Source organism: Chelmon rostratus, chromosome 10 (assembly GCF_017976325.1).
Source record: "Chelmon rostratus isolate fCheRos1 chromosome 10, fCheRos1.pri, whole genome shotgun sequence".
Taxonomy (NCBI): domain Eukaryota; kingdom Metazoa; phylum Chordata; class Actinopteri; order Chaetodontiformes; family Chaetodontidae; genus Chelmon; species Chelmon rostratus.
The window spans coordinates 11,221,791-11,249,080 of NC_055667.1; the positions used below are offsets into that span (position 1 = coordinate 11,221,791).

The following is a 27,290-nucleotide window of genomic DNA, read 5'->3' on the forward strand; positions in this document are numbered from 1 at the left end:
TTTTTATAATGCTGCTGATTGTTAGTGCAAAGCCTCTCTGACTGCACTGCATTTGGTTGATAGTACTGGGAGTCTTTCCCAGAAGCTTGTTATCATGGATGATTAATAGTAGACTAGGTGGTACCATACTGAATAACATGGTATGTAATACATTGGTTTTATTGGGCATTATACAGTTTTTTTTATGCAGGATCTGCAGCATAAAGGTTGATTTAACGGTCTTCGCTGCCACATGACAGCCACAAAGGGAGATGCTTGGGGGTTTTTTTTATAAATTCAAAAAACAAAAATATTAAAGAATAAATCCCAAGAAGAGGTATGAAAAAAGAAGATAGATGAATTAAAGGATGTAAAATAAAATAAACCAAGACATAATTTAATGATAGAATGATAAAACATTTTTTTTAAGATTAATTTACACTGGGTGAGTTTTCACAGAACAAATGTGGTGCTCTCCTCAAATTTTCATGGAAATGCTGCCAGAACAATTGCAGGCCTTGGATGTCTGCAGACTAAATACTGTGAAGGACTGTTTTAGTGGGGGCGTGGTGCTTCAGGTACCGGAGAGAAGTTGAAATATGATCCAAGAAAGATGGTTTGAGTGATAAATCTTTTTGCAACTCTGGAAAGTTACCACTACCACAACTTTTTCTTTTCTTTGGACTGATCATGCATACAACCATGTTCATGACTGGCCAATGCAGTGTACTTTAAAAAATGTCGAGCCAGGTTCAACTGTTCTGCTGGAGCCCTCTGCCCATCCTGCAAATGTAGTGGTCTCATTGAAATTAATGAGCAGGCTGGGTTTTTTGACACAGTGCAGTTATCCCGATGTCGCTGAGCAGCGCTACTGGAGCAGATGGCACTTCAAGCTGGGGTTGGAGTAAGCTAGATTTTTACAGTATCCAACGAAAAGTCCCATCTTCTCCCTTCAGGCCTCCCTCCAGAGCCACTTCCCAAAACACATGCAGGTGCACTGCCTTACAGAATGAGAGAACGTTGGGGAGAGGAGTAGTAATGAGATGACCCTTGCAGTCCTTCGGTTTGAATCTGCTGCCCGGCCTGTCAGTTACTGCTCACTGCTGTAGGCGTGTGCTCCTTGCTGCTGGTTTAGCTGCTGAACGAGAGTCTGTTGGCTCAGGCGGTGTCTGCTGGAGAGCAGCACACCACTGCCATCGATTACCGCATCCAACTACCTCATGTCTCCTTCACATGACCCGAAGTTAGCTGTCAAGTTAGCACGTTAGTATCGCTGTCAAGTTAGCACGTTATTATCGGCAAATTTTTGCCGATAATAACGTGCTAACTTGACAGCTAATAATAGCCACGTTCTGGGTTTTCCAACAACATGCTAGCTCTGCACTGTCTGCCTTGTACAACTTGCTCGATACAGCTTTAGTAATATATCCACCTAGCCTTTGTCATGTGCAATGAGTGCACGGGCAGAAGCACGCGATCCATCATCATCAGGCCATCCAATCATTTCATTCAGGCCGGATAAAAAGCATTTGATTTATTGATTGCTGTCGGGAGAATATCAATAAATATAACAAAAATGCTTCTAAAATACAAAACCTACCCTAACTTTTAATTGGTCAAGGCCACGTAATTAATTTTTAAGACAGGGACCAGAGTCAGTCATGAAATCGCCACCCCACTCCTCATTTTCCCAACCAGACTTTACGGAAGTCAAGCATACCACGGCAGTAAATACGTCCAATATTCCTGCTATGGGTGTGAAGCCAATCAGTTATACTCTCAACATCATCACTCCAACATCCTGAACCTGTGAAACTGTTTTTCATGTTAACGGCATTTATCCAACAGTGAATAAGAGTAATTGCTCTTCAATTATAAATTGTGTTTTTAATCATGGACGGCTGGCACTCAGTCCAGTCCACTAATTTCTTTATCCCTGAAGGCATCCACTCACACTGAAGTGATGAGACTGCTGATGAAGCACACTTTATCTGTACATGAGTATAGATGATGTATAAATACAATATGTGTTTCTGACTGGTGCTTGGTGTGCCTCACATCTCTGACTCCTTTCACAGAACTGACCTTCACATGGATCTTCAATGAGTACCCATCATTTGTCATCCAGGACACACGGCGATTTGTGTCCCAAAAGACAGGCAACCTCTACATCGCCAAAGTGGAAGCCTCTGATGTGGGCAACTACACTTGTGTCGTTACCAACACGGTCACCAAAAGCAGCGTTCAAGGGCCACCAACTCCTCTAGTGCTGCGGGTTGATGGTATGAGAGTTTTACCCTATTTACTATACATGTAGTACAAAGTAGAGGCAGAGTAATGAAACGTTTATGGTTCTAAGTTGAAATTTGGGGCAGTGCAACTATTAAATAGCAGGTGCAGTGACTTTAATTAGCTATGGCCTGGCAATTTGACGAGTTTCAGGGGGTAAAAGTGTTAGCTGGCGACCATTGATTTCACTGGCTGCCAGCTAACTATTGCTGGCAATTTTAATCATGCGTACCTCATTGATCTCATTGACTTGGCTTGCAAAATGAAACTTTTCTGCTTAGTGCATTTACTGTTCTTTAATGTTAGGACAAAGATGGTTTTAAACAAATGACTCCTTCTGTTGTTATGAAATTTGGAATGATAGAAAGCGGACTGTGTTGATCTGGCTGACTGGTTAGCAAAAGAAAAGGTGTCAACCTCACAAGGCAACAAGCAACTGTGTCTTTTCATCTGATTCTTTTCATGTTGAAACAAGATGTTTTTAGATGTTTTAATTGTGATTAGTAGATGTTAGATCATATGTAGGCCACCATTACCTTATAGAGAATAATTGCATTTTAATCCCAAACACAGTAGTGGTCAGAAAAACAGCATTTTGATATTTTCTGCTCAGCCCTTGGACATGGTATAGTGTTATATTTTCTCGACACTAACACAGTCATGACCTAAACTTTGTTTTGATTTTGTTTCTTTGTGACCTTTTCAGGCCTTTAGCTGAAAGAATTCCCTTCAGGCATCATCTCTATATTTTTCTTTGTAACTCCAGGTGTGATGGGCGAATATGAGCCAAAGATCGAAGTGCAGTTCCCCGAAGTCGTCCCTGTCGCTAAGAGCTCAACTGTCAAACTGGAGTGTTTTGCACTTGGAAAGTACGTCCCACTGTATATTATTATACCACAGTCATAACTACACTACTAATTGTTTACTGCACCAATTAGAGCTACATGCTAATGTGTGAGGACTCCATGCAGTGATTTGACAGCGGAAGATTTCACCTTTTAATGATTCCTTCTTGTGCTGTACATCCATAATACACCACGAATAATCACACACCAGTTAATGTTTCAGATTAATTAAACATTGGCACACTCCCTCAGTGTTTTTCAGCTTTCATTGGTATCGTATACATGTCTTTGACTAAGCTAAATCCCTAGATAAAATGATCTTCAGGAGTACTTTTCATTTTGCGGCCTTGCTGTGTGTTGTATTTTCATGCCTTTAGCCCAGTGCCAACTATCAGCTGGAGAAGAGTGGATGGAGCCTCTTTTGGCAGGAAAGTGGACATAAATAAAGCCAGTGGAGTTTTGGAGATCCCTTACTTCCAGCAGGAGGATGCGGGAATATATGAATGTGTGGCAGAAAACAGCAGAGGAAGAAACTCTGTTAAAGGAAAGCTGTCTTTCTATGGTGAGTAGGAGGATGGTTTTCACTGACTTTGATCTAAAACGTACCTTACTTCACACCTCTTGTCTTGGGAGCAGAACATATCATATGCCTTCAACCTGTCAGTCTTCCTCACATATCATGTACATTTATAGACTTTTACCAAATCTTTTACTCGTTGATTCATAGCCTCAGAGGTTCACTACTGCTGAGCCTGATTGAAACTCGTGCAGAATAAAAGTGTAGCTTTGTTGTAAGTCTAACAAAAAGTTTAATTTGTTGTCATGCAATCTGTAGCTTTTATTAGAATCCATATATAACTGCATCATGTAGTGGAATGTGGTAATAAATTAACCTATTACCAGTAGTTCATTTCTGACAAGCTCTTTATTGTGCCAGCGGCTTGCACGGGGCAGTAGCACACGGATTTATACCACCTTTCAGGGAGAGGTGATTTTTCCCTCACCAACACTGGACTTATGGCCCATATTCTGAGAAAGCTTTTAATGGCCCTTGATGAAGGATTTTTATGGTTTCTCTCTCCATTATTTTGCAGTTTATGCATTGATGATGTCTGCCCACAAGGCCCTGTAGGGATGTGCTTGAGTGAAATCATCAAATCCAGATTTTTCTTTCCTGTGGAAGATGCCTTTGATATGATAATACGAGTTTTTTTGCGGCACCTGTGGGTACGATGTAATGCTCACAGTACCTGTAGGTAGGCTGAGAAATTAACATGCTTTACTTTAAAGAGAAGCACCTGCTCTTAGAGCAGTATAGCATCACAGCGCTTGGCCTTGACGACTTAGTGGTCCTAAAACAATGGAAAATGGTGCGATCATGTTATGGTCATTTTGAGTGCAAGGTCATAACTTTTCAACAACTTGTCGCTGTCACTGTCGTGGTACTATGTTGCATGGCCAATACACATTTTCCTCGCTGTAGTCGTGTGGTCATGTTTCTCCTTGTAAGATTTAAGTCCTGTCTCATCTCAAAGCCTCGTGGACTGGCCGGCCGCCAGGTGATAAAAATCTGTAATCTCATTTTAAACTCCCATAGACAGAGGCTTGTGGGACATCCATCAACTCTATAGAAGAATAGGAGAATCAATAAAGGGATGTGGTGTTTGCGACACCCAACCAATGCGATCGCAGGAACAATAAGGGGTGGCCTCTCTTTCGATTTCCCACTTAATTGTCCTTCTGTAGTTCCAAGGGATGTATGAAATTAGATCATGGTTTAGCAGTTGACTGCATTTGAATGGGCGATCAGATTGACTTAGTATTGAAGCTGCTTGTATCATGTCCTCCCTTCCATTATGTGATCTCTGATGGTCTAATTTGTAATAGGATGTCATGTGGTATTTGTTTCTGTGTAATTTTAATTCAGTGCTGCTCGCTTATATCCAAATATATTTACTATGCATTTTCTTCTCACAGAAAGAGCTTAAAGACAGCTTGTTTTTTGCTTGATAACAAAATATTATCTCAGCTCTCATATGGGGCTGCCAAACACTTCCTCTCTGTAAGCTTTTTAAATAATACATGAATGAGTCTTACCAAGTAAAATCTCTTCAGTCAGTACATGCAGGACTGTTACTGAAGATAGAGAGCACAAAGTGAAGTAATCAGCAAGAAGCACCTTCATTCGTTTTGAAACACACCGTTGTTGCAGACATTTTCCCTGTCATCTATATGTTTTCATGATTTTGCCTTCAAAGTTGACAGGAACACGGTTTCTAAACGCCGACTGTTCTGGACAGGATACAACAGTCAACTTCCTTCTGATTCCCTCCTGAGCTACAGTCATGACTGATTTTACCAGATTCACACATAACACTCACTTATGACCTCGTGAAAGAGGGTCTGTATTTTGTATGAAAACACGTTGGTTCTGTGTGGGTGAGTATTCACTCTGCTAAAAAGTCACTGAGACTGAATGCACCGCGGATCCTGTTCCAGCTTTAACTGCACAGCTGCAGAGTTACACATTCTTGTGTCTCTGGAGGGAAATAAGTTACAAGGCTATTTCAATTGAGAACATTTAATTGCTTTATTATTATTATTACACTATCAAAGTAAAACAGCGTGGTAGGCTGACACTGACTCAACTACCCCATTCCCCTTGACCCTGGAAGGACGTCATGTATTTATGTGGGTGATTCACAAGGGCTATAAATCTTCTTACGCTGTCGCCAGAGATAAGGTGCTAGTCATTTATGTGACACCAGGACCACCATCATAAATATAGAGGCATTGTCTCTATGGATTTCAAATGGTTCGAAAGACAAAAAGGGGACTTCACCTGTTATTAACTGCATTACTAAAAAAGGATGACAACCTATCCATTGTAAGCATTGCAAGAAATATAATGTGCTCTGTAAACCTGGTTCTTGTCAAAGATCTGCATCACTACAGCTATTTCAAGCTGGTTGTAGCAAACAGTAGATATTTTTCATCTTTTAATGACTTCAACCATTCACTATTGATCCCTCCTCGTGTTAAGCTTACACAGTTGTTTTCATTTATATATTTTTCAAGTAGAGGTTAGCTTTGGGTTAATTGGAAGTGGATTTATGATTTGTGCCCTTGGATGCTTCCTTAATGAACTAAATGCCTGCTTGGTTGGTTCATTGATTTATTATAAAACTGCTTTGTACTGTTAATGTTCAAGTATTTGTGTTGTTACAGTAGTCATTTACAGTATGTGGTATGTGACCTTGCAGCTGCACCTCACTTGACAGAGAAGCCTCAGGATGTTCAGAAAACCATTGATGACACTCTGGTGTGGGAATGCAAAGCCAGCGCCAAGCCCAAACCTTCATACCGCTGGCTGAAGAACGGAGAGGCTCTGGATCAGATGGAGGTCAGGGATTTTTCTATATCTGTTTTTTTTTATTGCTTCAAATGACAAAAACAAAATAGGACAAAAAATATAATAATCAGTCAAGAGCATCCACCCTTTAATACTTTAATACTGTTTCATAGAGTAATCAGATACTGACTGTGTTTCCAAACCAAGACGAGTAGTTCAAATCACGGTTGTACAAATCACCTGCTGAGCTTCACCCCTGGCTTTCGTTTCAACTTCACTGCAATATTTAGTTTGAGGTGCAGCCACGATTTTTCATCATTCTCATCCACATCCAACCCAAAAAGCCACTATGTTAGTCATCCAGACAAATAACACGTACCTTTTGTTTGTTGTACATCTGGCTCCATGAGACTTGTGCTGAGAGAATGAAGATAAAAAAAATATTAATTTGCGCTTTTCAACTTCCAGTCAACGCCCAATCTCATGAATGTGTGCAGCATTCTTTTGACAGCAAACACATTTAGACTTCTGAAAGCTGCAAGGCTCAGTCTAACAGGCTTCTATTGAAATAGTTTTGTTATTGTTACCAGGGAGTCAATATTATTTTCATTATAACACCCCCTCAGCAGTTGAGGTGGTGATAAACGTAATTTAATGTGTGAGATGAAAGATGATAAGATTACAGTAGATTCAGACCCATCTTGGTTAAAGGATGCACTGTTTTTTTGTTTCATTTTGCTTAGAAGCAAATAATGGTTCCAACTCATGGGCTTGTACTTGGCAAGAACATGTCACTTTGAAATGGCTGTATTTGCTTGGGACTAAATTTGGCATCAAAGTGTGTGTGTGTGTGTGTGTGTGTGTGTTGGGGGAGGGTGTTTGTATGTGTTTTGCAAAGACGCCAAAGTGATGCCATTTTCTGCCTGTCATCAACCAGGGACTCTGTCGACAATTTAGCGCTCAATCTCTCCTATCTGCTAGTCTCAATTTTATCATTAAGTCTCTTCTCTCTGGGGAGGGTGAAAAATGCCTTATCATCCAAAATCCATTTCACATTTAGGCAATTTGCCTTGTTTTATGTTATTGTGCTGCTGGAGTGAGTGCGCTTTCTGCCTACAAAGAACGGCTCCAGTGAATCACAGTCACTGATAGCGTTTGGATTGGGTAATGAGCCCAAACCCGGACTGTTGCTGTTTTGTTGGACATGTCTTTAAATGGGGCAGGTGGATTTTATTTTTCTGTTACTTGGATTGAGTGCTGAGATAATGTCTGAAATCTGGGGCACATTAATTGTGGAGCTGAATCACAATGCACATGCAGTGTGGAAGATTACAGAGTTTTGCACTCTAAATGGTTTGCCATTATGACACATAAGTAAGCAAGTCAAATTTTAATCCGTATAAATAGGCCACAAACATTTCCTCTCTCTGTCATGTTGTTTGTTAATTGTGGGGGGCCGACAAAGGTTACTTCCTCTATTTGCCTCACATCCTTAACCACAGAAAACCCTCATCACCCCACCTGTGCATCTCCAGTATTGACTTGTAAATACCATTGTAAAAATTCCTTTGGTGGGTGGCCAAGGAAACATATTCTCTGTACATGTGGCTATATTAATGAGGGTGGGTGTTACCATTTTCAAAATGCCACCGTCAACAGCGGCAACAGTAAATCAATTTCCAAACCCAAAGGTCAGCGATGTAGAGAGAGAGGGAGAAGGAGAGGAGGGCCAAGGGGGCCATTTGTTATTCCTCATTAGAATGGATCAGTCCTCCTCTCTCGCTCTCTCTCACTTTATCTCAGGATCTCTGGTGCTCTCTTTCTCTTTCTTATGCTCTCTTTCAAGCCTTTATCCTCTCGCTCCCCCCCCCCCCCCCCCCCCCCTCTCCCTCTCTCCACCTCATTTTAGGTCCTCTCCAAGGGATTTAAATGGCGCAGAGTGGGGCTGTCACTTCAAAATGTCACCTGTAGAAACAAGGACCCACTCTCGCTTGTATTTTTCCACTCCACCACCAGTTCCCCTTTTAGTTACATACACGAGTGTGTGTTTTTGGGATTTTCCTACCTTCCACCTCCAAAGTCAGAGACCTGCCCTCTGAGGAAGTGCTGTCGTTGTGGCGCACATTCAGTGCAGTGATTCTTGTTCCTGATTCTAACGCAATCGGGAACAAGATCATTACATCGCCGGCATACAACAGAGCATCCATTAAACAGTGCTGGTATCAGAGAAGAGCCAAGCATAATTAATGATGGCCATAAAGCAGACGAATGCCACCATTTGTTTCCAATGCTAAAGAGATTGTGATAGAGCCGCAACTGAGTCTCCGGGTTTTTTTTTTTTTTCAGGGCAGTGGGTACAGAACAGCGTAGTGTGGCACCGACCCATGCACTTACACAGATCTCTTTCATCTCTTTCATCCCCCTGGGCCCTTGCACTGTGTAACCTAAAAAGAACCATCTATCGTCTATTCAAAATCGCTGTGGCTCTCTCTGTCTCTCCCTCTTTCTATTCCTCGCTCTCCCTTTCTATCATCCTTCTCCCCTTGAATACACATTTAAGCAGCCAGTCCAGCCAAAAACCCTGGGACTTGTTGTGTTCCACTTGGAAACTGCTGCATCCATCCTCACCCAGGACCCCCTCTGGCGGTGGCTTTAGCGCCAGGTCAGCCATGTGTCCATTGTGTTACTGGACCTCAGAAAGAGCCCTATGTGAAGATCCTCAGCAGTGTCACTGACTGATGTTAAGGGACAGTCCTTGTCTTTTCAAGTGGCAGTGCTGTAATGATTCCAGACGACAGACAGACTGGCGGCAGGACCCTCTGGACTACTTTGTCAGTGACATTAAAAGGTCCGGCCTCACTCAATGGGAAAGATCAAGGGCAAGAACAATGAGTGCTGCCACACTTAAATTGACACAACTATAAAAAGGGATCAGGAAGAAGTGCCCAACCTTGTGAAGGTCAAATGGGGCAGCGGGAAGAGAAGAACTTCAGGTGTTGCTATTACTACCTGTACTCTTTGTTGGTGTTTTCAAAATTGCATCTATTTGCTTGTCCACAAACAGCATTTCTTTTTTCTCTGCTACCAAACACTCATGATACTTTCAGGAGTGCAAAATGGCCTACGTGCTACAGATTATTCCTCAGTAATTCCTCAGAGGTTTGATTTCAACCATCGTTTCATAATGTCTCAGTTCTATGTTAAGCAGAGGGGGGGTTACATCAAGTCACCGCAGGCCTATTAAGACCTCAGTAAATTAGCAGTGTTTCAATTATCAACCCCCTGAGGAGAGAAAAAGTGTGGCTAAAGCTTGAATTAGATCAGGCCATTCATCAGAATGAACACAGTTGGCGTTGTGGTACTTAAAATGTCCATAGATAGCCCTAATTACCCACCTCAAAGCGGTTTTAGTCCGGCATTCTCACATTAACACATAGTATGTGATACAGTTATGGCACTAATTGGACTGTTTATAAGCTTTCCTTTAAGGATATCTCACAAATTTCTTACATAAAGCGAGTCCAGAAACAGTTTGTGGTCAACAAAAAAAAAAGATGTTGTTATGAATGTTAATGTTGAGGTTAATCTAAATTAAGGTAAATGGTGCAGATGCTGCTCCAGACAAGACATATATATCATGAAACACCTGAGAAGTAAAAGAATTTACAGCGACATTGTATCACTGTATCTTACCCATTTTGTTGTGCCTTAGAAAACAACACAACAATAATGCCAGAGACAATTCAAAATACAGTAAACTACACACTAACAGTCTAAAGTGAAACCCAGTGTCCTACATTAAGAAAGTATTTTTTTTGTAATTGTTGTCGTTATCCAAAAAGTATAAAAACAAGCACTTGTAGTAGCTTATAGTAACTGATTATATGATAACAAGCTTGTGGAATTTAAATGCTCACATATATCAGAAAAACTTAATTCAAATGTACTGACGCTACGTTCTCTTTGTATAATGGTGTTTTATATAATCAGGTGTCAGTCCTTTTAGGGATTAACATCTGATTTGCTAAAGGATCATCCACTGAGGTCTGTCAGGCAGCATTTTAAGGACCAGAATGGCTCATGGGAATTTGAGGTCAGTTACTGTAACCCTTTAGCATGGTCTGAAGATTTTATTTCTCTTATACCTCCGCTAATCAATATTTTTATATTAGCAATCGATCAAATGATTGCATGTAATGTGAGAGGGGTTACTGCAGTGACATATCCACAGGGAATTATTACCCACTGTACGCCACCACCCCAGCAACAGCACAGCTAACGACTAGCTGCAAACCCAGATATCTTTCTCAGGAGCTAGTGGAGACCAAAGAGCTAAAAGATGGTGAATATTGAACCTCGGTGGCCACAAACATGACTCCAAATCAAGGATAATGTTGCTTCATGTTTGAAAGGTTTATATGGCAATAAAGTGCCATAACATGGGCTTTTTCCATCTTTTTGATCCTCTTCCTCTTAAGCGTCTTTAAGAATCAATCACACAACTATTAACGTTAGCATGGACGTTGGACCAAAGGGAGACACGATATGATATTAGTAACAGTACTTTCATTACATATTGATTAACCAAGGGTGCAAGTATTTTAAGGAGCATGCAACAGTCCTAGCACATGGGAGGTCCTGATTGGATGTAAACCTTGAGCTCTGTTGGGACATATTTTTGCACCTGAGGCGTCCACTGAAGTCTCCTGCTGACTGTTCACCTTGTCTGAACCGTTTTTAGTTTGCTATCAGGTTAGCACAGCAGATTCCATTTTGAACCGTGTGTATCTGCATGTGTGTGTTGTGTATGTGTGTCTTTAGCAGGACAGGGTTCAGGCAAATAATGGAGTGCTGACGATCAGCAGCTTGAATATGGCCGACATCGGCATGTACCAGTGTGTGGCAGAGAACAAGCACGGCCGAATCTTCACCAACGCTGAGCTCCGAGTCATCGGTAAGTCTGAACTTCTATAACTGCTTTCAGTGGAGTCGTTCTCATGTCATCGCTGTACTCGATGTTAAAGATACATACATTTTGATGATTAATGTGAAAAGCTACTCAACTAGATGTGACACCAGTCAGCCAGGTGGAGGCTTAAAGATTGAGAGATTAAAGGTCCACATTTGAGGCCATATCTCCTACACCCATAGTTGCATTGGCCGAACATTTGCCAGCTGGATCACCAAGATAATTTTACAAAAACATTTTTCCCTCAATGCTCTTTTTTTTAATTATTGTTTTTTTTTTCTATTTTATTGTATGAACAGTTATTGGCATTAAAACGCCGTATAACACATCAGAAGGATAAACCCAACCTCCCCCTTCTATTGAAATTAAGCACATTAGAAACTGTTCTGTTCTCGCCTTTGTATTGAGCAGACTGTGGAAAAAGCATTTGTGCCTACAGTTCTTCCGCCAGTAATCTGCCCCAAAGTGCACCCGAGTTCTGCTCACATAATCAAGTGACCACACTGGATGCTGGTCAGCTTGGAAAGTAGAAATGACTGGTTTACTGGAGGATTAACAGTTGTGCCCACTGCAAACAGCAGAGGATAAAAGGAACACTTTGCTATTCTAGTTACATAATAAGTTATTTAAATAATAATAAAATATTCTCCTGATTGGCTTTCCTCCAGCACTGCTGTGTTCAGTATTATTACATTCAGTCTAACACCTTTTCTAATTTTAAATGCATTATTTTTATAGATTTGATGATCTTGACTGGAGACCTTGTAAAGACCAGTTGACCATATTGACTGTAATGGAAGTGAACCATGTCCACTTCCTCTTTGTACCTCGCAGTGATAATTAAATTTCACTTGACTCTTGTCATAATTTGCTACTAACTAAAAATTCCTAGATTTTAGATCTAGTTTTGATTTACATTTACCACTTCTGTTGTCACGGTACATATTTCACCAGAAGGTGTCTAGTGATGTTCCTGTAGCACTGGTGTCTGTGTGTATTGTGAAGGAAATGGAATCTAATCATGTAAGATAAACTAAACATCACAGTTTAGATAACTGACACAGCAGGTTGGACATCGAAGCAAACATTAACACTCAGCATGCAGAGTTATAGCTGAAGGCAGTTTGATAATACTGAAGTCTTTCAGGCTTAAGAATTGTCAAGAAGCAGACAGGTTGCTGACAGCATGCAGTCAAACAGGTAGAGGTAGCATGATAGGCTAAGATGCTGTGAAGGACGAAGGGTTTTGAATTGAGTCTCTATGTCCTTCAGTGCATTTAGGCATTAGCTTCGACACCTCTGTCTTAATATTCAAGAGATTAAGTGCAAACTAAATTTCCTTGCAAACTATTTGAGGTATTTTGTATAAGCGGGTAATGAAAAAGACCTTCGTTTATATCCTCGCATAAACACTCTCAGCACTTTGCTGTGGCAGTTTGACACAATGGCATTAGCGAAATAAAGTATGAGGAGTCTGTCAAAGCCACTTCCTGACACAGCAGCTTTAGTTGCTTGTGTTTACTAACATACGTAATTCTGATTGGCAGCTTGACACAAAGTCGCTGCATATATGCAGGTGGGGTCGAAGCTGCCGAACTCACAGAGCCTCTGAGCAGGTTTTAATGACTACTGTAGGTCCAGTATGTGGGTTTGAAACAGGTCAGCAAGTGGAGTGGAGTGGAAAGCCTGGACATCGCAAACAACTTCTGCACTGTTCGGCATTATTTACTACAGCCCTGGTTCTAAGAAAATGTGTGACACTGTGTAAAACGTAAAAAAAAAAAAACAATGCAATCATTTGCAAACGACCTGCGTTTACCGTCAACAGTTTAAGAAGTGTTAATGAGCCCATGTAGTATTCTCAACTGGAAAACAGGTTTTGTACTGGTTTCAACTTAGCTTATGTCAAAAAGGATTAGCAAGTTATCACATTCGGTTTCATTCATGTTTTACACAGAGACCAACTTTTTTGGACTCAGGGTTGTAAATGTGCACCTCTTCACAATGATATCCTGTTCTATATTAGACGTCATTAGTCTTATCTGACACTGCACCTGTTTAGGATGAAGACCAAAACAAATGCACTTTGGACTTCTTTTTTAAAGCACAGTCTTGCAACAATATTTGCATAACAGCTTGTTTTGACATTAGAAAGCACTTTTATAAACCCTGCTGTTACTGCAAAGAATGGAGCCCATTTGTGTACCCATACATGACAAGTCTATGGACTCACAGTTTGGGCTGCAGCTAACAATTATTTTCATCACTGATTTACCATTTTGTCTTTAGAAAAACACACATCATGCCCCCAGTGTGACATCCTGAACAGAACTCCAAAATCTAAAGAAACAAAATTTGCAAAACAAAGAAAAGGAGCCATTCCTGTCAGCAAATATCTGGCCTTTCTGATGATTTAGTAATACCTAAAGGAATAATACTTAACATTCCTGTACTCAAATGTCTAAAAACGATGATACCTAAATGTTTTGTTCAGTTGTGTACCTACATCATCCTAAATGTTTCCAGCAATGTTCAAACTCAGAAAAACCTATTTTTATCCAAGGGAGCAGTGTGTTTCATTTGGTCATCTGTCAATGCCATCGTATCCTCTTCACCTCCAGCTGTTGTAAACACCACATGATACATCAGGAAGGAAGTCGGTGAACTAGCAAGCTAGCCAGTCTCTTGTTGGCTACCGTTTGCATTCCTATCCTATTCTACTTCACGATGTCATCAAACTCTGTCATCAAAAACTTTTTTTGTTGTTGCTTTGATTGAGAGACGTTACATTTTTTTGTTGATTGACTAATCAAATCATTGACTAATCCATGAACAGTCACTCATGACATGAAAAACAAGACTTTAACTTTTGATGTGTAGTTTTAATATTACTGTCACTGACAGTTTAATGAATGCTCTTTTAGGTTTCATCCTTTTAGATGCCACCGTCATATTTTGGTGTTTATTTTTTACATCATGCAGTTGTAAAAAATGTAACCAAAAACAGAAGGAATTTAAAATATTTTTTACGTCGTTGTCACTACCAACCAGAGGGTCTGCTTAAAAGCAAATAGCACATTGCTACAATTATTTAATATACAGGAGGATACAGACATTTTTATTAACAACTTCTCCAACTCTGGCTTTAAGATGTGAGCTCATCTAAATCCATGTGTTATGAGAAGACAAGTAAATGTGTTGTGTTGCTTGAGGAAACCGGCATTTCACACTTACTGTCAAGAAATAATTGCGAGGTGCGACGTGTGCATGAATGCATGTGTATCATTGTTTGTACTGCTGTGTATGCCCGTGCACCCGCATGCATTGGCAGGTGCTCAGCCATGTCAGTGGCGCCAGGCTGTGTGTTCACTTTGAAGAGCTTTCTGCTGAGTCAGTGCGCATACAAAGCAGCTCCAGACGACGGCGCCTTAGTAATTAAGGCCTAAAGGAGCAGCAAGAAAACCTCCCTCTCATTTTACATTCTCTCATTTTCGCATCGGAGCCTCACAGCTTCATTCTTAATGCATAATGTCCTCCTAAGGAAAACTCATGGAATTGGAAAACCCACCTTCTTTCAAATACAATGTCTTAAAAATGATGTACCGTGTCTGTTCTCCTGCATTGATGTGTGCATGTCAGTCTGTGTGTGTGTGTACAAACATTGTGTGTAGAAAGAAAAGGATGTGGAGCTGACCTACCTAATGGATGGAGTGACCTGAATGTTTTCAGGATGCTCCTCTGCTCTCAATTCCTCAATAGCTCTCCCCCCTTTGCTCCTTCGTCTCCTCCAACAGTAAATTAAACCTGTTTTTTTCTTCTTCCTCTGGCTCCCTCACAATACTTACTCTCCTTTTTTTTCCACTCTTCCTAACAGCCATCGCTCCAGACTTCAGCCAGAACTTGTTGAAGGCCCAGACTCTGGCTCGACAGGGTGGCGATGTTCTGATCGAATGCAAGCCCAGGATGTCTCCTCGGGGTGTGATTTCTTGGAGGAAGGGCAAGGAGGCATTGAGAGAGAGCCACAGGTACCGGGTTTCTTTGTGTGGAGCAGTAAGCGCAGTGTGTGTGGGACCATTGTTTAGTTTGTCTGCCTTATTTGCAGAATAGTATTTCATCGACTTGTTATTTTATTTTTCCCTACTTGATATTCATGGTGACAAACTGCAAAGAGCAGAACCACAGTGTGACACAATACAATTTGAATTGCATAACACGTTCTGCACTCCACCACTTTCCCCCTGCTATCTACATTTTTTCCCTCAACTCCATTGTACTTTGCTCTCCTGGCTGTACTCAGAGCGGGTTTCTGCACTGTTTACTTGAGGTAATTGGCCGTTCGTAGACTGCGGCACTTGGATCGATGCACAGATCCATCAGCTCATTAGCAGCATGTAAGGCCTGGAGGGTCATTAGAGCACGAGGCAGAGGATGAGCCAGGCTACCATTGAGACGAGAAAGAAACAGGTGAAATCCCCCAAAGTACTGATCAATGGCTGGCCACTGAACAACACACACATTCTTGTGTGATAGTCGTGTGACTCTGGGGGAACTATGTGGACACCTTGTTTTATTAGAAATCAGGTTAAGTACAGATCAATGCAATACCTCTGCGTGCTGGAGACGAGAAGAAAAAGGAAAAACAAATGTTAATCAGAGAAGAGAAACCAATTCCTCCCTGCAGATGTAATGCTGAAGTCAGTGACTGATCAGGATTCATATTGTTTCTTCTCACATGGCAGCAAACAAGGAAATATGCAGATATGGTAGCTGGCAGCTTTAAACAACATGCGCTTCATACCACTGGACTTTGCTTCAAGTAAAGCGGACATGATGTTTTCTCTGTTTCAAATGCGCACCGGCACAAACAGGGAACCACAGGAACATCTTTGTTTTCTGAAATGTCACCATTTGATGATATCTGCACTGCTGCAATCCTCACAAGCTTGAAACATTCAGCGAGATTGAACTGGGAGGAACCAAAACACCCCGATGTGCTATTACAGTCTTAATTGCTGTTCTGTCAGGAAAGTTACTAAGCAAAGTGTGATTTTGCAGTTGCTGTTGTTGGAGACTTGCGACTTTCAGGTGTGCTCTCAGAATCTGTCGTTGTGTAAAACACAGCGTGCTCTACAAAAATCACTCAATGACGCATTTCCACTTTCTGTTTGATAACATCTTTATTTTTTGCTGAAATGTGCCAGCGGGAGGCAAAGCACACCTGCCGGCACATGCGGTGGCATAGTGGGGTTCCAGATTTCTCATTTGATATGGGATTAATTGTTCAACTGGCTCAGCAGCTTTTCCACACCCAGCCTCTGGTATATCCATCCTCACCACAGTGGGAGTGCAGCGGGTTTAGTCATGTCTCACCTCCCCCTGTCAGACAGTATGTTGGGGGAACTAAAGGTGCGATCTGATTGTTAATACTGATGCCAGGCTGAGTCGTTCGGTGACGGGAGAGGGATGTTTTATTTGAGGGGGAGCAGCAGAATCAGCACCAAGATTATGTGTTGCAAACGCCTGCTAAATGAGACCCAGCTTGCAGATTTATCATCCTCTTAAGTATTGAAAGAAAAATGCATCCATACCGCAATGTGCAATATCAGTCACGCCCATAAATGCGAGATTCCCCATTTGAGATTTAACGTTACAGCCTTGCCCTGAAGTAGGTGAGCTGCATACAAGATGTAAGGTTTTGACATTATTGCAGCATTTCTCGCGAACCTATTCCCCTGCTCCTGGCTCGTTAGCATTTAGTTTCCTCCATATCGAAATGGGGCTGCTACCAATGCTATTACAGCGGTGGCACAACACTAATCCATCCCACTGGCTCAACTAAAATACCCATAATTCCTTCTAATCTTCCAGGGATAATGTTTTCAAGGATCTGGAGCAGAGGAGGACAAATCAACTAAGAACAAGGCAGGATCTGATTAGTTCATGAAATCATGCAGTGATGATACCTATATCAGCTCATATCCTTGGCATGTATGGTCTTAATAACAGGGTTGCTGTGCACTTACGCAGGGAGCCATGAGTGTAATGGTAAAACGCTTACCCTAATTTAATTTCACTGCTGACCACTGCCAGCAATTGTAAAATGGATATAGGAAATAGCTCTCAGGAATATTACCTTTAGATTGAACCACTGTGTTTAAGACTATTACGCTAAACGATATATATATTGCTTCATAATGTAATGTGAATCAATTTACAATCCTGCTTCTAGAACAGCACAAGCTTTCTGGGTGTGTTGCCAATACAGAATGGCCATTGCTGGTGAATGAAATAAGCAGTACTTGTGAATACTGCAAGTTCCTGGTAATATACTCAGTTAATTATGCAATCCTTCTTTAGTGGTTAAAATAATGTTTTTCATTTACAGCCTCTTAGTTTTTTGTTAGACCCCGGAGAGGCAGAGAAGGCTTTTAGATTACAGACAGTAGCTCACTTTAACACCAGCCAATAAGGTTGAGCTAAAGTGCCTGTTTACTATATCACACTGCTCAAGTTTTATATACACCACAAATTTCCCCATACCTTAATTGCTCCAGGGCAACCTTTGAGAGAAAAGGGAACAAAGTGAGAGCATTTTCAGACAGTTAAGACTCCTCATATCTTTATCTTGCACTGCTCTATTGTAGCTTTGGTGAGGATGAAGCCTGACATAGACTGCTACACAGTTTAATGGCAAGTCTTATCCCTGCGACATCTCATATCCATAACTCTTTGTTATAGTCCATTACAAAGGAAGCCCTCAGTTCGGTGAGGAGAATATACCCGCAGCTCCACAGGGAATGGACACTGCAGAAGAGGCTAATACATTTTAATTCCTCCAGCCTTTCAGGCGATATAGGTCATTTCTGATCATTTTGGGAGGGCCAGGCTGCCTTCAAGGGATCTTTTAGAAAGGACTGTTCAAGTCCCTTTTTCAAACCAGTTCTGTTTGAAGCTCCAGCTCAACCCCATTACACTGTTGTGTCGTTTAGACGATAAGATGGGAGCTTCCCAGTGCGGATTTGCAGGGCAAGGCATTTATCAATGGCGTAATTAATTTCAAAGGGTTCAAATGCGGTCAGGAAATTGTTCTAAAACCACTGTTGAAAGGCAGTATCAAAGATTGGTGGAATATAATGTGACAAAATTAATTAATTTGACCGACAATAGATTTTCTACTCGACTTTGTAAAAGAGGTGAACCTGCAGCATTTTGTGCTTGGAATCCATCAGAAATGTCAATAACACTTTCCTCCCACAAGCATTGAATGTTTACCCAGTGTTGTAGTTTTCTGTCTCTGACAAATGGCTCTTCGAGACACGAGCCTGACACATGGCGATGATCATAAACATCCTCCTTCTGTCAGTCAGGCTGCAGCGTCAGGATGTGAGTCTAACAACTGCTTCACATCATTAGAATGTTAGTCTGTGCACACGAGGCTTAATGGTTATTGCTTTTTTTCAATAACTTTGATAATACCAGGCCAAATTAATTATTAGTTCAACAAGCGGTAGCTGTCTCGTTAGCTTGAGGGAATTCATTTTTAACAGTGTGATATTTTATTGATCCCTGTGGGGAATTTTTCGTCAAGTCTGCCCCCTCTGGGGAGATCAGAACTGGTTGAGACTCAGTGTTGCTTCAGGACATCGCAGCAAGGCAGATTCTTGACTTCAGTGTGACAGCTGAAGGGCCACTGGCCTGCCGCTATTGTTATTCTTATTTTCTAGAGATCTATGACAGACATTCGGCGATGATCAGGAAGGGTGATTGACCCTTTATTGACATTGTTGTTTTCTCCTTTCTCCTTCATTCATTAAATTTAATAAAATAAATAAATGTAGTAAATTGTGACACTTTGCAAGAGGATCAGTCCACATCACCAGAGATGTTTTTAACAGATAACAAGAAGACATTGTCTTTGTTTGCACGAGGAACCCTTCTCTTTAAATCACAACCCATTGAGGTTAACAGACAAGCCAAACTGCCGATAAAATCAGTAAAATAAACAGCTGTATTATACATGAGCACAGGTTATTGCTGACACGTCTTTGCTTGGACTAATGTATTTAAATCATATTATTTCAGACTGTTTACTTAGAAAAACAAGCTAAGGGAAAAACAGCAACTATTGTGTCCTGAAAGCAGGATAGAAGTGCAGCTGTGAAACAGAAGGAGAATGCAGCTCGTAAGCAGAAACTTCAGTCACGCTGTCTTTTAGAGGATGTGATAGATTACCTCCAGTAATTACAGAGATCAAAGGACAGAGAACAAGGAAATGTGTTTTGTAAACCAGCTGAAATGCTTTGATAACAGGGAAGACAGAGGCATCAAACATGAACAGCACGAAAAAAGAAAAAATGAGTGATACTTTGTAACAAGGTCATATGAGATGTGATCATTTTTTGATTAAATAAGAGTTTGAAATCACTTACATATCTGCACACTGAACCCGTGATTAAATCCTTTTAGCTTTTCACTCGGCGCATTCAGTGCGGCATGTGGCCAGTTTTTAACCAAAGTGACAGAATGCTTCTTTGCCGTGGCGGAGAAAAATAATTAATCAAGCCATTTATTTTTTTAGTATGTGCTTCAATTTCCTGTGACCCTGTCATTTATTTCACTTCTCTAAAGGGTTGGTTGTCCCAGGCGTGTGGACCTCACCAAACAAGTTTCCCACTTAATGTTTCTCATCTTTTATCCTCTACCCTTGACTCTGCTACAAATGCACTAAAATTGGGCAAAATGAATTCCATTATGCATATTTCCATGCAAGTTCTTTGTGCACGTGTTTCTGTTCACACAGTATTCAAGGCCTTGTTGACACTGACAAGCTTTTAAGGACTCAATCACGCACAAATCTTTTCAGCGCTCCTGAAGGGGCCGTCAACATTTCTAAAGTGTAGTTTTTCATCTTAGAAATCTGTCTTTTCATTTTACTCTGCAAGCACTTAAAATGACAAAAAAGTAGTTCATGATTTGTAGTCATGGTTTAGAGTTAAAAGCACAAATGATAATGATGTGATTGTTTGAGTTGAAAGCTAAGCCCATGGATGAATTTAATTGTTGCTGTGAGATGAAACAGATTAAATAAGATTACTCTGCGACATGAGCGGAGAGACTGGAAGCATATGCGCTCTATTTGAGCAAAGGCTTGTTGCTGACTTATCTTTCATATTTGGCTTTACGTCACTCCGGCACCTTGTTGACTGGTGGAGTAGCAGCAGTACTCCCTCTCTGTCAGAGGAAATCATTCAGGCTTGACTGATGACGCCAACAGATGAAATGAGAACCTTTGTTATTTTGACTCACTAGTGCAATCTGCCATAGACGTCCCAGCTTCCATTTATGACCACACAACCAGGCAGCTCGAATTGGTTTCTCTGCTGGTGACATTTCATTGAAATATACATGACTCCATTGGACTAAATCCAAGAGCTGGTTGGGTTGGGTCTTAATATCACTACTAGTTGCTGTTTGTAGTGTTTCCTTGTTAAAGCATTTGTCCAGGATAGACAGGAACAGCTGCAGAGCTGTAAGCAGTCCTTTCCTACCACAACAAAGAACTTAAATTATCTCAGTGCTGCTTTAAAAATCACAGTTTAATTGAATTATTTTGGGTTGCACCTCTGTTAAATGTTGTTTGACATTACACTACTTTAGCCTCTCTTCTTAACAGTGTATTTAGGGTGGCGTGTCTGAACCATCACGCAGCACTGTATGCTGAAGTGCTGGATTAACTGTATTAAAATGAATACCTTACATGTGCCTAGTGCAGCATATGTGACAGCCAGAGTCTCAACAACTAAATAATATGGAAAACCATGCTCTTATCCAATTTTACTGTGTATATGTCTGCTGAAGCAATATTTCACTTACACAGTATGAGCAGATCCATAACATTAGGTTATTTAGCATTTAGAAACCTCTCTTGAACATTGAACTCAAAATGAGGCTCTCCTCTCATCACGTGATCTGGGGCTGTTCTTATCAACTGCTCAGAAATCCAGCTGTAACTCCTCACACTGAGCTTCTCGTACACCAGCCTAAAGCACAGGGAGCCAATTAAAATTCACTGAGATAAACTCCAGGCTAAAGTTGAACTGCTTTAGGACACAGGACGTGCTCGTTTAGAATAGATTTTCATGCACTTTGGGTGTGTGTATATATAAAATGACAGCCACACAAGTTCCCCACTAGTAGAGCTGGACTTAACTTTATCAACTCAACACTAATGCACCGTCAGTTAGCCCAATATGGTGATGGGATATATAGAAATATTTATATACATACTCTTTTTACCCGCAGAGTTACTGTGCTGGATAATGGGAGCCTAAGGATTTCTAATGTCACCAAAATGGATGCTGGACTCTACACGTGTGTAGCCAGAAACCAGTTTGGAGTAGCGAGCAGTGCTGGCAGCCTTTTGGTTAAAGGTAAGATATTGTTTTCTCCCCTTGGCTTTAAACATCATCCCTGGTTTGTTTCCTATAAACAGTGGCTGGATATTGTTCATTGTTTATTTCATTAGCTGTTTCCATTGCAACCGGTGTTGCCTACACTGTACATACAGAAAATAATGCGGTTACAGTAAAACAGTATGAACACCTAATATTCAAAACACTTTGTTTGCTTTTTGTATTTTAGGAATGAGGTTGGTATTTGTTTGTTAAAACATTTAACATGTGACCCTTTTGAACATCAGACCTCTTGCAGGTTTTGTTGCCCAGTCCTTGTAATAAACTGACACATAATTTATGATGGAATAAATGATCTGGCATGTCTGACCAGTGCAGCATCTGAAGTTAACCGGCACTGACCCTCACTGCGCTCTCAATCAACAAACAGGGACACAGAGTTTCTATAAAGACTCCCCTCTCCTTACCTGACAGATATACTGTCCAATTAGTTGATTGGCAGTGGCTGGATGAAGCTCAGTGGGCTCATTGCATTCATGCACCTCAATGTTTAATTCATACTTTTTTGCACCGTGGCTCATGGCCATGCTCGGTTTGTTTAAAATCTCAATCCATTTAAATCACACACTTCTGCAGAGCTATGAATTTTCTAGGTCTTTCTAAAGAGCAGAGTCAACAACAGTGCTCTATTAAAATGCCTTTTGGTGATTCCTCCTCACAAGTTTTTTTGAATTGCAAATTCACTTGCGTAGAAACTCTTTTCAGCTCTCTTTTTCCCCACAGCCTCTTTACATGTACCAGTGGAGCTGTCATACAGTGTACTGTATGTACGCATGTGTATTTATAATACTGGTGAGAGATGAAATGTAAATTACACATTTATTCAAGTACTGTACAAATTTAAGGAACTGCACAAACACAATACTGTGCAGAATACAATTTTACAAACAGAAAGAGGCCTAAAATACCACGTATTGTGTGCTTAATCTAGGTACCGTGAACAAGTAAGGGTATCAATAATGTAAACATGAATGGGAAATGTTACCGACAATGAAATACCTTTACTGCAACAAAATGATCATGTCCATTTATCACTCTGAAAATATATTTTTCATGTAATTGATTCATTATTTAGTCCTTAAAATGCCATTACAATTCATCTTAATTAATTTCTTATTTCCTTTGTTTAATATATATACTGTATATTGCTTGGTAATGTAATCAGCCAAATAATATAAAAATATATATAGAATAAAAAAAAACTGACTGAGCAAAATTGGTCACATTTTCTGTCAATTGAATCTTAATCGAATCGTTTCTTACTTTACTACAATTTAAGCCGAGTACTTTGTAACTTTAGTTTGTAAGTAAAAGCGTGAATCTTGAACCCTGCAACAGGACTGTGCTGGTCCTCTGGATTCTGAACACGGTTGGCTTTCTATCCTTCCGTCTAGTTAATTGCAGTTCATTGCATTTCACCTGCAAATCATTCCTTAGATTCCAGCAGAGGTTGATGTCAGCTCCCACTTCATCCCAGACGTGTTATTTTGACTTAACTGAACCTCAGGCGTACTATTTAAGTTTAACTTCCTCAGACTGGGATAACAACTCATTCAAGCCACTCCTGCTATCGTATGCATTTAAATCCAGCACATACCGAGACATTAAACACGTCTCTTTCTGGTTGTTTGAAAAAAACTGTGATTCCATAGGCTTACAGGATGAGAACTGCCCTGCACGGTGCACATTGAGGGGAATGAGGGAGCCAATTTGTGATTTTCCTTCCAGTCATAAGAGGAAATGAGCGTGACAGCTTTGTAATCGGAAGCAGAAAGTTTTACCCCTCTCATTTTGCATCTGGTGCCAAACTTTCCTAAGACTCACCTGGAATGCACTGCCATGACCAGTCGGTTCTCCTTAGGGGGTGCGAGATAAACAAGCTGGCTTGTTTTGACAGAGCCGAATATAGACCTTTACTCCCCCTGACATGCTGCATTGGCTTGCCTGTCCATTAGATGCTTATGACATGCATGCATAATTCACAGTGGACTGTTGTATGGGCCTCTCAGCCTGTGCTATATTCTCTGCACCGCACCGCTGCTGAATGAGACACCCAGCCGAGACGGACCAAAGATTATGTTGATGCACACCATGCTGAGGATGAAATAGGATGGCTTTTTGTCTCGCTGCAAACAGAGCCAAATTATAGGCTTCTATCTGACCTGCCGTAATGGTTGAGTTTTTTCTTTTCGTTTGTTTGTTTTTCCTTCCTGTTTGCCGTTGTTTAGTGATATATAAGACCGTACTCTGATTTATGAAACTCAAAGAAAGAGATGCAATATAAGCTCACTGGCAGACTCCAAAGTAATTTATTTCGTTTGATTAACATCTAGGACAGGGTTTGACAGAGGACAGGTTGTTTGTGAGTGTGGCATGTTTTTGCAATTATTTCTTGATGTTCAGGGAACATAAATAAAAAGAAAGACAGCTAAAAAAAAAAGAAGCTCGCGAAAAGATATTATATGGTGCTCCCTGTTTACAGAGCCAACCGTGATCACCAGTCCGGCCGGTCATCTGGACGTGACTGTGGGTGAGAGTATCGTGCTGCCTTGCCAGGTGTCTCATGACCCCACCATGGACCTCAAGTTCACCTGGTTCTTCAACGAGCAGCTCATCCACTTCGGAAGCCACTGGGCTTATTTTGAAAAAGTTGGTGGGGTAAGTGCAATTCTATGTTTAGGTCCGCTGTGTGTCTGTGTCTTCAGGTTAGGACATGAAGGAAATATTATATGTTAGAAGAAAAGAATACAATACAACTTTATTGTCCAGCTGAGGTTGGAAAACCACCTTTGGTCTCACCAGATGCAATAAAAACATCACATTGCATCAATACAGCAAATCTCATCACATCACACACAATTGTAGAAACGATTAACACAAAATAAACACAGTGCACAGCATGCATTCAATGCAGTTTGGTCATGAAATTTCTTGCACTAGGAACAAAATATCTCTTCTAGACCTTTTTGTTTGCCAGCGGTGCTCTGTAGCATCGCCCTGAGGGGAGGAATTCAAACTCCGTATGGAGGGCATGTTTAGTGTCACTAAACAGTGGTGGACAAAGCTTTCCTATGTACTGCAGTACTGTGAAGGTCACCGACCACCCTTCCTGCTGCTTCAACCATTCTGGCCATCTTATTTTTGTTTGTTAATGTCAAATGTCTGTACCAGACAGAGATATTACACAAAAGAATATTCTCCATTAGGCTGACATACACTTTTTTCAAAACATTACGATTGACCCTGAACCCCTTCAGTTTCCTCATTAAAAACTGTCCCCGACCGACTTTCTTACATAGAGAATCAAATCATAGTCTGTGAAATTCAGTTTGTCATGCACGTGTGCTCCTAGATACTTAAAACAGTTGGCAGTTCCCACAGATTGGTCACAAATTGTAAGCAATGGGGATGGGTCCTTGATTTTTCCAGCACTGATTATCAGGAAGCTGGATTTATAACATCGTTTTTAGAAAAAAAGACCAACTAAAGCAATGTCATCAGCATATCTGAATAGCTTAACATTGCTGTCCTGCTGTGTCATCTCATTGGTGTAAACTGAACATAACAAAGGTGAGAAAATGCAGCCTCATCACAAAGGGCTCCTTTTACTCAGACTCTTTGTGGGCGGTCAGTTAAATAATTCTTGACCAATTGCACAAGACCCCCCTTCACCCCAAAGGCCAGAAGCTGTTGCAGGAGTACTGAACATGTAGCCTGTCTGCATCATATTAAAAGCTGAGCTAAAATCAATAAACAGAATCTGTACAAATGTATAGGCAACCATTTTGCCAGTCATATGCAGTCAGCCCCCTCTGTGTGTCTTGTAAGCAGACTCTCATAGGTCTTATTGTTCTTCTATGGATGAGGTATCAGATCGTAATGTGCTTCAGAAGTCACAAGTTTTCAAGTTGAGTGGTTTAAATGACCCTGAACAATATTTCCACACTCAATAATACTCTCATCTTTGACATATACAGTAGTTTAAAGTGACTCACATGGAAATTAGCCATTCGAACTCATGATTATTAATGCTTTTACATCTCATTTCTCTACAGCTTAATTTGAGCTTCATCTTTTCAGGAGTATTAGACTTGTTCATTATGAATCATAATGTTAAGATAATGTTTTGTTTTTTTCACTGAAAAATGGGCTGTATCTTTGCCTGTTATGCTTGTTAATAACACCTCCTCCATTGACAAAACCAGCAACAAAGGAATTCATTATGCAGTGTTCAGCCATGCATTACATCTGATCATCTAACACCAAATATTTTTCTCCTTTAATTAGGAAAAGCAATTATGAGGTCTTGGCTTCTCTATCACCTCTTGTTGTCTTTTGCATTCGGCATGATCATTAACATTAACAAGAGCTTTATAATCGCGTGCAGCCCTGTGGTTGTTTTAACCACTTGACTCCTCTGCACTGAACCCCCACTGACATGTTGTGGTAGAGCAGCTATTGACATGTTGATGGCTCATGGTCACATTACGTTCCTGATCTATAGGGAGAGATCTTTTTTTTTTCTTTTGGAGGAGACTATGACATGCTTTTCACTACTGATAGAGTCTGCTGTGAACTCAAGGAGAATGAAGCTTGTAACATACAATGACAGTGAACCTTGTACATAAGGTATTGTCAATGTAGCTACTGTGAGATTTAAGCACCACTTGGCTAAATGTATAATTCCCTGCATTGCTTTGTCTTTCTGCATACTTGGTAATATTTTTCTAAATGCTCAGATATCAGCTACAAAGAGAGATCCAACACAGGGTAAGCTGAAGAATATAATTAATAATTAAGTAAATTTCAAGGGTTGTAATACCATAAGGTTCTACCTTATCAAGCAAATATCAAGTAACAAGCTCCTTGAGCACTGCATTACAGCACATAAATGGAAAAGAGAAATAACAAACTGCTTTGGTCTGAATCTATTTTATACGTTAATGTTATCTTCAAATTTACTATTGAAAAGATGCCACAGGCTAGTAACGGTTAAAAACCCTGCAGCAGCATCATCTGTAAGTGTTGAAAAAAACCCTTATCCCTCCAGCAATATTTACACCAACCTCACTTTTAGTTACAACCTCATCTCTTGTTGGGTTCATAACATTTTGCAGCTCCAAATAGATGCATGCTATGTCTGCATTTTGTAGGGATAGTTGTTAGAGCCGGAGCTGCAGTCACACTACCGTTAGGCCTGTAACTGAAAGCATTATGGGACTCATGGTGTTTATATGAAAAACAGGTTCATCTGAAATTGAAAGACATTTTAAACACAAAAGCGTAGAATCTGAAATATACTAAATACGGAAATAAGATGCCGCTTACTAGATGAAAAGGAGATGACTGAAGGATGCACGGGCAGTGTCAAACACAGTCAGCAT

At 40.6% G+C, this 27,290-nt stretch overlaps 1 protein-coding gene across 1 annotated transcript in view; it reads left to right on the forward strand.

Moving 5' to 3' along the window:
* cntn3a.1 (contactin 3a, tandem duplicate 1) overlaps nucleotides 1-27,290 on the forward strand; it is a 67,417-nt gene that overhangs the window by 32,127 nt on the left and 8,000 nt on the right. Inside the window, exons 5-12 of the mRNA XM_041945428.1 lie at nucleotides 2,058-2,261; nucleotides 3,035-3,137; nucleotides 3,491-3,675; nucleotides 6,377-6,516; nucleotides 11,287-11,419; nucleotides 15,309-15,459; nucleotides 21,737-21,864; nucleotides 24,389-24,564. Coding sequence (XP_041801362.1) covers nucleotides 2,058-2,261; nucleotides 3,035-3,137; nucleotides 3,491-3,675; nucleotides 6,377-6,516; nucleotides 11,287-11,419; nucleotides 15,309-15,459; nucleotides 21,737-21,864; nucleotides 24,389-24,564 — 1,220 coding nt within the window. The remainder of the gene's footprint in view (nucleotides 1-2,057; nucleotides 2,262-3,034; nucleotides 3,138-3,490; nucleotides 3,676-6,376; nucleotides 6,517-11,286; nucleotides 11,420-15,308; nucleotides 15,460-21,736; nucleotides 21,865-24,388; nucleotides 24,565-27,290) is intronic.